The following is a 13,312-nucleotide window of genomic DNA, read 5'->3' as shown; positions in this document are numbered from 1 at the left end:
CCAGGGAGTAATCTGATTTCTAATTCTTGGGAGTCCGGAAGCACTGCTTTTTGACACTAATATATATGCTGTATATATGATGTGAGAGTGGGTTTTGGGGTTCTGGAGCTTGCTGGGTTATTGCAACTGTTGTTGTTTGGAGGTGTGGCCTCTCCTCCCCAGGGTTTAAAGCTTGTCCCGTCCCCACTTTACAAGTAGCAGTTTTTATCATGTTCCTGTGTATCACAGACCCAGTATGGTCTTTCTCCCTCCAGCAGAAAAGAGAGGTACATGGGAATTTTACCAGGTAGTGTTAGGACCTGCAAATTGGTCATGCCTTGATGTTGGCTGCAGGCTTAAAACGCTTTGGCCAAAGGGTTTAACTAAATGACCCTTAATCATGAGCAGATTAGCACTGAAGTATTGTACTATATGTTGCGTCACTTTGTATGCTGCGCTGGGCCTTTCTGTTTTTGTTTAGGTGATATATAATGATGTACCCCATTAAATGAATCACTACGAGTATATGAATGCAGAGAGGTAACTCAGAATTATAATATGTCTGTAACTAAGGTCTCATTTTATTTCAACAATGCAAATTAAAATCGCATAAGATCCATTCATCCATCTACTACTGTTAGTATTATTTTTTATTTTCTATAAAGCCATATAACATGCCGGCTTTACAGCTATAAATAATGTTAAATGCGGGGGAATGCTGATTCAGTTTATAGATACACACTATAAATATTAATATAATTATTATCCTCAAACACTATTGACTGTAAAGGGGCAGCCTAATGTAGCAGACAAAAAACATAATAAATCAATGTACAGTGTAAGACTTCCTTGGAAATATTAATTCACCTTTATAGTGGAAATTGTACTGATTTGCAACCTGTGAAAAAATGAGTAACTTCTTATTTTTTAACAGGTCCTTTAAGATTCTGGTCCTATAAACCGTTATTGACCCCTTACTTTTAGCTGTCTAGGTTGTGATGGCATTATAAGTATCTTCCAAAAAGGGAGAGAATGTGGCTGGAGACACCAGGTCCCACAAACAGCCTGATCACAAAAGAGATTAGGTAAACATGGGAAGGATGTTGATCCAGGGAGTAATCTGATTGCCAATTCTTGGAGTCAGGAAGGAATTTATTTTTCCCCTTATGAAATATCATTGGATGATATGTAACTGGGGTTTTTTGTTGCCTTCCTCTGGATCAATATACCGTAAGTACGGATATAGGATAAAGTATCTGTCATCTAAATTTAGCATAGGTTGAACTTGATGGATGTATGTCTTTTTTTCAACCTCATCTACTAAATTACATAGTTACAATGTAAAGATCATACACATTTGAAACCATACAAGTTTTTAAAGATTTAAAAAAAAAAAAAAATTGGGAACATCTGACTTTTTCATCAACCTGTTTAAATTATCACCACCAGGAGATCACTATGGTCCATGTTAACAGTGGCTCCTTGTTTAAGGTTTCCCTGTCCCTCATTTCTCAAAGGGCTTCCCCAATGCCTTTTGAAGTCCGGTAAACAGTACTCTCAGAAAAGTCACGTCCAATCACATGTCAAAAGTGCTTGTAACTGTGGGCTTTGTTCAATGTACAGTATTGTTCATCTCTGTTCTACAAAGGAGATTCCATGAAAATGAGATGCACTTGTTCATATAGATATGATAGAGAGGTTAGGTACGGGACATTTATAAAAGGCTGACAAAATGTAAAATATGTATGTATCTATGTATCTATGTATATATATATATATATATATATATATAAACCATAATACTGAGTTAAGTTATGGTGAGTAAAAAAAGTGACAAAAACCCTCCACAGGAAAGCAAATATGCAAATATAACTGTATGCTCATCTGCATGTCTTCGCCAGGTCTGCAACCCCGCCTATCCCCATTATCACCCAGCATACAGCACTTTCACTGCAGCAAGGGATTCTGGGAAATGACATGCAAATGAGCACACAGTGTCACTTTTTGCCTCAATAACCTAGGGAACCATGTTAAAAATGGTTATTGAGGCAAAAAGTGACACTGTGTGCTCATTTGCATGTCATTTAATGGGGAGAGGCGGGGTTGCAGACCAGCCTAAGACATGCAGATGAGCATACAGTTATATTTGCATATATATATATATATGTATATATCTATGTGTATTTATCTATGTGTGTGTGTGTGTGTGTGTCACCTGATTAGGAAGAGGTGACAGGCTAAGAGAAAAAAACCTCCCGGTGCTCCTGGTTTCTTGTGTCACTATATAAGTGCGCAATACTGTGAGAGGCTCTTTATCTAAGATTAGTGGTTGAGATAATTGGGAAAGTAAAGCTGTTATGGTGTTCTACAGCTGGCTGCATAAGTACACTGAAGATCTGTTATAAAACCTTAATCTCTATTATCAGAGATATATTACCTAGTGTGACCATCTCGTACAGCAAAATCCCAAAAGACCAACTGCAAAAAGAGAAAACAGCACAGCATGAATGTAACGGCAGTGACGTGTAACCACACCTGTCACTGGCCTTGTACAATTAATAACATATTTCACTTTAAAATGAAATACCAGTAAAGACGATCAGGCATTGTAAGAGAATGGTTACTGGGATAGGGCCAATCATCCCTGAGAAACATGTTTGTGTAAGGTTACAGCCATGGCCTCTTAAAAGTGTCTTAGCTCTCTAAAGAGTCTACATAACCAAGAGTGATTTACATCAAAATATATGCACCAACTCGTATGTATAACAGTAGTGTTAACAAAACTGCATGGGAACAACCATCACCAATATCACCAATAGGAATATTTTGTTGTAGTCCCAAAGAACACCTTTTCCAAACTGCCCTTTCATTTAACTTGGTGTAGGGTACTTGGACTGCAGTACTAATTTAATATTGTCCAAATAAATGCAATGTTTTCCTTTTTTCAAGTTCTTTCCTATGTACAATAATGATCTCCTAACCAAGTTCCTGAATTTTCAAAGTCTATACAAGTCGACTGGTGATTTGACCAGAGCACGCAACTCACACATCACTCTTCTCTGTATTGATTCCCTCGGTCAGCCCTTCTGGTGACTTCCATTTCAGGGGGACCTGGGCACTTCTTCTGGAAGGAAGTGTACCAGTCCTGTGCATTGCAGCTGCCAATCCCAGGCCACACAACTGGATGCTCATATCCTCGTGGATCAGGATATTACAAGCTGCCACAAAACCATGGACCAAGTTATGTATTCCTGTTAGGTACTCCTGTGAATAGGGCAATAGGCTACTGCATATTACTTCAAGTAAAGAATAGTATCTATTCACTCGGCTGGCACGTTAAATATCTCACAATGGGGAGTATGCTAAATGCTAGCTGAAAAGTATTTTCTCTCAATTGTGATTTAGAGGACAACTATATATGGTCTATAATATAACACACGTCTATGCAGTGTTCTTCCCTGAAACTGTTACCATAAACAGTGTGGCTGTTCATGTATAATTGACCGTGTAATGCAGACGTTAGCCATTATGTGGTCAACTTGATACTTTAGCTGATGTTTCACTGCAAAGGTAATGTAATATGTTTCTCTGGAAGTAGCACTAAATGTGTACCATACGGAGCAATGAGCCAGTAGGGCTCACTTGGGGCTTATAATGTTGACACAATACATACCAGTCCATTTACAACCTGGGAAGCCATTGAGTAAATGTGTTTCTCTGTGATTTTATACATAGGCTCCTTAGAAGCAAGGTCCCCCTACAAGAAAAAGGTATCATGTGACGTAGGAAACAAAGCACTTTTGCTGACATCAGAAAATGATTTAATTTGTAATCTGTGATTTTCATCCCTAAATTCACACTATGGCACTAGTTACGCAATTATAGAAGATACATCCGAGTGCTCTTAATGGTACTACAACAATACTTGGGGGTGCGGAAGCAACTAGACATCCTTTTATAGAGTATAACGCAAGGGCTTGGCCACCTCCAGTGCTCAGGGGCCACCAATGGGTCAGGTTTTCAGGATGTCCCTGCTTCAGCACAGGTGGCTCAATCAGTGGCTCAGTCTTTGACTGAGCCACTGATTGAGCCACCTGTGCTGAAGCAGGGATATCTTGAAAACCTGTTATGTCTGTGGCCATTGAGGACTGGAGCTGGCCACCCCTGGTATAGAGCATCACAAATGTAGAGTAGCACCACTGGGTTGGATTTCATTTCATTTATTTACCAATGTTTTGCACCAAGCACAGTGGACCTTTCTCAGGCCTGGGAGTGGACCTTTCTCAGGCCTGGGAGTGGACCTTTCTCAGGCCTGGGACATAGAGGGTTCAGCCGGGCTGAGCCGCGCTCCTGCTCTGCCTCGCCTGCTGAAAATTGAGCTTTTTTCTGTCCTTGCAGGCGAGGCAGTGAGCACGCTCAGGGGGCGGAGGCAGGGCGGAGCAGGAGTGGAGGCGTGTCAGGAGGCGGAGCGGGAGGCGGGCCTAGTCCCCGGCTCCCATTGGATGGCAACAGTCACGTGACCGCTTCTCCGCTTCCCCGAGCGGCAAATTTGAAACCTGCCTGTCTCAGCAAAGTTTCTGAGCCTCCGCACGCATCAGCGCGCATGCAGAGGGGGAAACTATAGCCGCGCTGATGACAGATGCAGGGGCTTTGTGCATCTGCTCAGCGCGGCGCAGCCCTCCTCAGCGAGCTTAAACTTACTATGTCCCAGGCCTCAAGGTGAAGAAAGGTCGGCTGTGCTCGGATCGAATGGTTGGTAAATAAATGGCAAACCACATTTAAATCCAACCCAGGAGTGCTACTCTTCTTGTGTGCTACATTATGGGATTCAATTTGGGATGTCGTGTGTAAAAAACATTGCAACAAGAAATGCATGAGTAGATTCACCATTAGGCACTTCTTTGTACAGCATTACGGCTTCACTTACACAAAACATGGCAAAGTATTGCTCCTTGCCTTTTAGAAAGTATTGCTAGTCACGTCTTAATAAACTAGACAGGTTTTACTGCTTAAAGCTGCAGACCAAGCAATATCCTACATGTGTGTTTTTTTTTAAATAATAAATCAGTTCTGTATTATGAGAAAATATTTGTAGCATTTAAAAAAAACAAAAAAAAACATCTGAATTACTTTTTAAATGTATTATAATGTAACAAGCATATTTTGTTTCTATAGCAACCATTTACAAAGTCACATTCCCTTCCTCTTCTGAAACAGGCTCTGGCACACCCCTTTTTGAGCCCTGCCCTTTCCCTAGCAGTCCACCAATTGTATCTAGTGACTGCCTGGTCACATGATCTTCCCCACATAACTTTACATCTTTGGTCCTCTTCTGCTGCACTGACAGTCATTTAGTGAACCCCCGAGCCGAATCTTCGTCAATTGATCACAGGAGAATGGATCGATCAGCAATTTAGCTAATTACTTATCATTGTGTGGATTATATTGATGCACATATTAAAGGGATTTTTTTTTTTTTTTAAATGGCAGCTTGAACTGCCGCTTTAACATCTGTGCCGATCCCAAACATTCGACATTGTCAGAAAGATCTTAAGAGTGCTACTTTGTTTTACTTAAATAACTTTGCTCCATTGCAGCCAGAAAGGTCAGAATGACCTGTGTTCTCCCTCACTAGTAAAGCCGCATTTCATTCAAAATCCTATACAGTATTTGTTTTTTAATAAATCAGTTGTGTGGTTTTGGCTAATACTTACTGCATTGTTTCCCCCCCTCTATGCACTTTAAAAAATAAAATATTTTCAAGGTATTAAGCTTCATTGGATTGCTAAAGCAGCCATTTAAGTTGCCACACAACCGTCTCTTTTTAAATAGGCGGCCATATTGCATGCCCTGGGAAGCAGGATCCTTGCCGATCGATCACGGGAGAATTGCATTGCTGTAAATGTGAGGAACAGCTGCATTTATTAAAACAAAATAGCATGCAAGAGGCAATGCTGCTTTAACCTCATCAGTGCTATAAAAATAAGAGTAGTCCTTCAAGAGGGACCCAAAGTACTACACCACACAATTTCTTGACAAGTCTTAAGAGTCATGCTTCCACAACCTCTATAAATATGAGGATAGCACGTGCTCTCTCCACAGAGAAACCATAAGATAGTTTCTACCTCCCTAATTAATAATGATATCATATACGTAGCACTCCAGCATCTCTCTGAGAGATATGACAATCCTCCTTCTGGAGAATTCAGAATATTACCTCTGCCTTCCCTTTTCTAGAGACCAGATAACGACTCGATGGCTTCTAGAGTTTGTCTTCTTCATTTAAAATGAGAACTAAAGAGCCTCTTACTTCCACATAAACTTGCAGAGCAATTAGGGTTGCCAGATGTCCCTATATACGCATTGTGCCTTATTTTATTGACTTGTCTCGATGTTCCGGAAAGATCTGTCGGGACGCATAATTGTGCCTTGACATGAAAAGCCTGAACTTAAAATTATTGTAATGAAATCAGTCATAAAAACGTAATAGATTTCTACTTGAGTGTAATAGTTACCTTTTCCGATGTCGCCTTACTAAAGTATTAAAATAAGAACGTTAGGACACTGCCGGGTAATCTCATAATACCATGACGCACACCCCTAGGCGTTACTTTTTTCCCAAAGGTACTTGTTAGCTCAGTGTGCGTCTTTCCCAGCCTGGCCGAGAGCAGAGGTGATACCAACCAAAGAATATAGCGGTCAAGCTGGAGATACCATTCAGCTCAAAGCATTTGCAAATCATTCATCACTCATTATGACGTGAGATTGTCCTACTGAAATTTGTCGTCTGTACTCTAAAAATGTAAAAAGTGGCAACCCTAAGAGCAATGCTACTTCACAGGGCTGTACGTTTTTTTTGTCACAGAAAGAAAGCCTACGTTTATAAGCATACCTTACGTGCTTGCCAAAGGAATCTGAGTAAGTTTCCAGGGTTCATGGCCTTCAGGATGAGACACAGTGGACTAGCTCCAGTCTGACACCACAGCATCTTCACCAGGTTGTCATGGTTACACACTTGGACATGAAACTTCATGAGGTCTATGAAGTCTTGTGCTTCTCCCTGGCTGAAATTCTCTGAAGAGGATACCAAAGAAAGACTGGCAGTTGATAAGGCTGTGAGATAATACAAGCGTAGTCTATAACTCACAACTCATCTTCACTGGGAGATTTCTGACAAACACACTCTCCTCTGCACCTTCATTTTCTCCATCTAATATTTATCATCCATCACTAACTACCTCATTGTGATCGTCTTCTAGATAAAAAAACGTAGCCCTTATAAACATTTTTGGAATCCTGTACTTATGCAGATTTTTCGTATGGCATTTTCGGGAATTGCTGTTAAAATGGAAGCAAAACATGAGAGGTGCAGAGTTAAAGTGGCGTGCTTAATTAAGAGTCTAGCCGTGACCATGGTTTCTGTCTCTATATAGTTGAGAAAATTGCTCAAGTATAACAAACTTAGTAAACAAAATGTCTTATGTTTGAAAAAGGCAGAATATATTTTTTGCATGGAAATGTCACAGGTAGAGTTTGCATGATATACATACTTTAGAAGTTATCTAAGGACTGTAATATAGAGTGCGCTGTTGCGCTACCGTGCCAAAGGAATTACAATTGACTGTGGGAGGCTGACGTTGATACAGTCGAGATGCGTGTGGCAGTGAGCGGTGGCGCGGCAGACCAGAGAAAGTACAAGAGAATTTTATTTTTGTGCTGTCGCCGCGCCACGTGATGCTATAAACCGAACACAGAGCGGCCTAGTGCTGGGACGTCATAGCCACGCCCCCCCTAGCAGCGCACGTCACCACTTACCCTCTACAAACGAAACGCCCGTGCCACGTGCATGTGCAATGCCGTGTGCGCGCCTGCCCACGCACCAGCGCACACACTATATTACAAGCCTAAGTTGTTACTGTTCCACTTCACTCACCAGAGAGTTCTCTTAGGACAACATCCTGCCTTTCACTGGTTACCCCAGGTCTTCTCAGGCAGGCTCGGGTTATGGGTCCATAGTGTCCAGTGCACATAACGACCCTGTTCTGGATACTCCATCCATCAGGCAATTCCCACTTCTCCAGAACAGGATCCCTGATTCCAGGCATATTTTCATAGACGGCTGCAGCATTCAGGGCCCAATCTCCCTCCAATTCAGCTACTGGGCCAAAATAACATTGAACTTAGTGGCGTTTATTACAAGGGCTAATTGAATGTACCTGGTCTATATTGTTTGAGTATACAAGTCAATTGTTGCCTGGCTTCACAGTGAAACAAAAACCGTATTCCTGACTGCAACAGCTCCTACTAGATTGTAAGCTTTTCCTATAAGGAATGTTACACCTTGGTACTGTAAATGCTGTACTTCATAGTCATACACTATATTTGTGTTTTTCTGCATGCTAAGACTATAAAATGTCACATAAATAGCGTGTGTGCGTGTGTGTGTCTATCAAATGGAAATATTACTGTGTGCTTATTCACATGTCTTAGACAGGTCTGCAACCCTGCCTTTCACCATTATCAAAAAAATAGGAGTGCTTTTATATAATTTTTTTTGTTTATGTTAATAAAGATGTGTTTGTTTTGTATTACATGCTCCAGGACGCACTGGGCTCTGTTGCCTAGCTACGCTTAGCATTTGACCTTTTTGGTCACATGTCTGTGACGGAGTGACGTCGTGCGCTATTCTTTCAAGGAGTGGGAGGCACTAGCATCGGGTGCATGTGTTTATGCACGTACAGTGATTCTCCCACCTCCTTCGCGCATGACGCGACTACCAGGGCACGCATTATGCAGCGTAACCACGCGACCATACGTCACGGGTCAGAGGTCATCTACGCGACCCGCGTGACGTATGCGGATATGCTCCGCGATTGGGCTACATGCTTGTTAAGTGAGTATAAATGTCGCTCCATAACTTATGGTTGTATTCACCTTGATAAAGGACTGTAGAGGTCCGAAACGCGTAGGTGTGTTTGTTACTTTGCCTGGATCCTATTAAATAGCTTATTTTTGGTACGTATCCCTGTTGGTGTTATTGCTATTCTACAGCTGGACTTGGTGCTTCGTTTTTCTTCCCTGTTCTACTTTCACCATTATCACCCAGCACACAGTGCTTCCACTGCAGCAAGGGATTCTGGGAAATGACATGCAAATGAGCACACGGTGCCACCTTTTGCTTCAAATCCACATGACATGGACCCCTATAAGCTTATGCCTGCTGCATTACCCGCTTTAAAGCACAACCTGGGTTAAGATGCATAGCCAATAAACCTACCCACAGACAGCTGTTTCGACCTTTAGGGTCTCATCAGTGTGAGGCTGGTTATACTGGCTTTGCAATTTGAAGCTTGGGATAGGTTTCACCACACTTAGTTACGTTATGGTGGGTAAAAAAAGTGACAAAAACCCTCCACAGTAAAGCATATAGCAAATGGAAATATTACGGTATGCTCATTCGCATGTCTTAGACAGGTCTGCAACCCTACCTTTCACCATTATCACCCAGTGCTTCCCCTGCAGCAAGGGATTCTGGGAAATTACACACACACACACACACACACACATATATATATATATATATATATATATATGTATATATATATATATATATATGTATATATATATATATATTTGTGAAGCTCCTGTATTGTGACGGGTAATACACCTCGCATGTTGTTTTTTGTTTGTAATTTGTTTGTGTTCGATCACAAAGAACACAAACAAAAAAACAAGATGTAAGGTTTAATACCCGTCACAATACAGGAGCTTCACAAGTATATAATATCTTCAAAAAATACTGGAACATATTAAAGGAAGATGACATATTACACAGCGAAACTCCAGGAAACAACAGGCTACAGTACCTGCATACCTTGTTCACAAGAACAGCCACTGCGATTGTAAGTGTGCACTTTAAATTACTTTTTAAACCTTAACCTAATTAAAAAAAACTTTACTACACCGTAGAAGCGTTTCTTGCGCTCTTTCCTATAGAATACTGACCTCATGTGACCTCCAAGATCACCATCGAGCTGCAGCACTTCCTATTGGCTTCCGGTCTGTCCTCCCCCACCGGGAACATTGGACTCACGTTGTTTCAGACTTTTTTTTTGATACAATCATGGTAACTTTGCTATATTAACCGATTTCTAATTACTACACTCCTCCAATATCATTTTTAGCGCGTTTTCTCCTAACTCCAATATATATACAGTACAAGTAGTGAGTGTCCTAAGACTTGCATATATGTGAGTATCTTTACTGGTATATACCAGTTTTTGACTGCACTAAGTCACAGAAGCATATGCTTTGTTTATTAACCCCTCTAGGGTATATTTCACATATTACACATAATTCACTAGCATTTGTATGCGTTCAGTACAGGGACCTGCTATTCAGGATTACCTTGGTTAGCAGGCTTGTCATTATTTGATCAAAAGATGCAACCAGTCTCCTTTGTCTTACAGACAGGTTTCACTATGCATATTTTTCACCAGATATTGTTAGCACAATGGGAGAAGCGCAAGGATTCACTTTCTGATATATTGTTTCTCATATGTTGCATTATTTTGCAATGTAGGATCGCCGCCTAATGGTTATGTAGTAAAAAGCAATAGCCATCCGTGATTACTAATGGCTATATCGATTCAGTAAAGAACTCAAACAATATTCTATTGACTCCTTCAGTTGACACTTCCCATCTCCAATAATCTGTAATACCTGTGTTTAGAACATATGGCCTCTAATATAAAGCTTCTTAACTCTAGCAACAACGTACTAAAAATGTTTTCTTATCGCTAATCAACCAAACAATCCTCATATCCCATGTGTGCCTATATGTGCCAATACCACGTGAGCCGGATGAGCTCACCACTCTGGTGTTAACCATTACAGTGCTGGAGAACACTGCACGTTATTACAAAAGCACTGCAGTCTCCTCCATCCACATGTAAGAACTGAGTTTTTCAAACCTGCTTCAGCACCTTCTACGATTGCAGTAGCAACCTCATCACCACTGTCACAACGCATTGTAATCCCTCAATGATACACACCATCCTACCCCCCTACTGAACTCCACAACCGCACAGTAAAAAGCATGGGTGTACTGCAGGGGGCGCTGCTGCACAGGTGTGTGGGCGGCCTGTTCTAATACCTGTGTTTAGAACATATGGCCTCTAATATAAAGCTTCTTAACTCTAGCAACAACGTACTAAAAATGTTTTCTTATCGCTAATCAACCAAACAATCCTCATATCCCATGTGTGCCTATATGTGCCAATACCACGTGAGCCGGATGAGCTCACCACTCTGGTGTTAACCATTACAGTGCTGGAGAACACTGCACGTTATTACAAAAGCACTGCAGTCTCCTCCATCCACATGTAAGAACTGAGTTTTTCAAACCTGCTTCAGCACCTTCTACGATTGCAGTAGCAACCTCATCACCACTGTCACAACGCATTGTAATCCCTCAATGATACACACCATCCTACCCCCCTACTGAACTCCACAACCGCACAGTAAAAAGCATGGGTGTACTGCAGGGGGCGCTGCTGCACAGGTGTGTGGGCGGCCTGTTCTTGCTCTACCTGTTGGCCCATTGGTATTGTCTCGTTCCTCCTTTATCTTCCTCCTTAGGGACTTCCATATAATGATCACCACCACCATCAGAGTAGAGGCTGACAGTAAGACAGGGATAATGATCACAGCATTTTGCCACCCATTTTCACCTGGAACAAAACGAATGATTATGAAATAGCTGAAATCATTATGTACAGCCCACACATTTAATACACAGGTTCACAACTGGCACAATACAGTGTTCTAAAAAATAATCTTTAAAATATGAATTTTCTATATTCAAAAAGGGATGGCCTGTTGAAGGTGCAATCCCACATGGCCAGCCAAAAAAAACCCGACCTTTTGTAAACAATGTAACAGGCTTCCTTAAGCTAAATTAAACATGCTAAGAGCAAAGATTTGTCTTTTGTTTCTCTGTAAATGTATTACATATTACTTTCCTCTAGGGGCACATGTTTTCTTTACACTTAGCCCTCCCAGACCTTATCAGAGAGCCAATTAAGATAAGGGGGTGAGGAGTTAAGGGACTCTGGCTGTGCAAACAAAAGGGGGTATTCACAAGAAATCAAACACCTCCCAAGTCTTAACTTTAAACCATGATTTAAAAATACTTTGATGAGAGATCTTGGTAAAATCATCACAGATGTAACCCATGAAATATGTGACTGACTCCTCGTACAGGGATTGCCCCTTTAAAGGCTATTTCTTAGACTAGGTTACTAAAGTAAACTAGGAGTTAACAGTAGAGTGGAGGTTAGCTGCACCCAGTGGTGACCCAGCAGTACTGTGTCATAGAAGGTATAAGGATAGGATCAGATGATTCTACGGAGAGTTCCAGCAAGGAAGAAAGAGTGGAGTCCTCAGAGTGGAGGCGGGGATGATGTTCCCCAAAGTATAGTGTAGATTAAGCCCCCTTGTATATTGTTTCAGATAGGATCCAATAGTGTGGCCATAAGAGAGACCAGCAGGTCCCAGTAACAGGAATGCCCAAGTAACCCCAGGGTTAGGCTGACCATATTTTCCCGGCACAAACCAGGCCAAATGTCGCGCATGCGCGGCTGGCCAAAACCAAAAACCTGGACATTTACAAAAAAATGTTGGGACCCGGGACAAAGACCAAAAAAACAGGACTGTGCTGGCTAAACCTGGACATCTGGTCACCCTACCCAGGATGCCTGGGGATCAGCCCTATCTGCGGATCGCCACCCACAGTACTCAGCACCCCCTGAGGAAGTGGCAGTTCCAAAGCAGGGGTTGGACAGTAACAGTAACGTTGCACAGAACAGGCCCGGATCTCCGCATGGGCTCACAGTAACAGGGACAATAATAATATTACTAAGAATGGGGGCCCAGTACACCAGATGATTATCAGTAAAGTAACAAGTACATGCACCTCCCATGTGTGTTAAGAGTGGGCACTCAGGGAAGACCTGCAGAAAGAGTGACATCAGTATGGACGAAAAGAAGTGCAACTGTGTCAATCTACATGTATAATACTATGACTGCGGTGTTCCCAAGCAGGAGACATTCATAAAGAGAATACTATGACTGCGGTGTTCCCAAGCAGGAGACATTCATAAAGAGTGAAGTTGTACTATTAAAGCTCCTGGCGCCCCTCTTGTCCATCACGCAGCAGACCACAGACAACCCCTGAGACAAGGTAAATCTATGCGGGTGTGTAATACACCACTACAGCGATGTCACCTCCCCGGGAGCCGGGCAGGGAGGGCTGCTATTACAATTAGGAAAT

The 13,312-nt window shown here is 41.8% G+C and overlaps 1 protein-coding gene across 6 annotated transcripts in view; it reads right to left on the bottom strand.

Annotated features, from left to right (window-relative positions):
- The window catches only part of LOC142497691 (tyrosine-protein kinase STYK1-like), a 49,133-nt gene that overhangs the window by 4,974 nt on the left and 30,847 nt on the right, over positions 1-13,312 (bottom strand). For 5 of the 6 annotated variants that reach the window (XM_075605823.1, XM_075605822.1, XM_075605820.1 and 2 more), the window contains 6 exons: positions 11,571-11,711; positions 7,913-8,137; positions 6,872-7,053; positions 3,653-3,736; positions 3,026-3,243; positions 2,417-2,457 (listed from right to left, as the gene is read on the bottom strand). In XM_075605823.1, the coding sequence (XP_075461938.1) occupies positions 2,417-2,457; positions 3,026-3,243; positions 3,653-3,736; positions 6,872-7,053; positions 7,913-8,137; positions 11,571-11,711 (891 nt within the window). The remainder of the gene's footprint in view (positions 1-2,416; positions 2,458-3,025; positions 3,244-3,652; positions 3,737-6,871; positions 7,054-7,912; positions 8,138-11,570; positions 11,712-13,312) is intronic. The other variant, XM_075605826.1, reaches the window with a different exon arrangement.

Source organism: Ascaphus truei, chromosome 6, assembly GCF_040206685.1.
Source record: "Ascaphus truei isolate aAscTru1 chromosome 6, aAscTru1.hap1, whole genome shotgun sequence".
Classification (NCBI taxonomy): Eukaryota; Metazoa; Chordata; class Amphibia; order Anura; family Ascaphidae; genus Ascaphus; species Ascaphus truei.
Note: the sequence above shows the minus strand (reverse complement) of the source record. Positions and strands in the feature narration are given on the sequence as shown.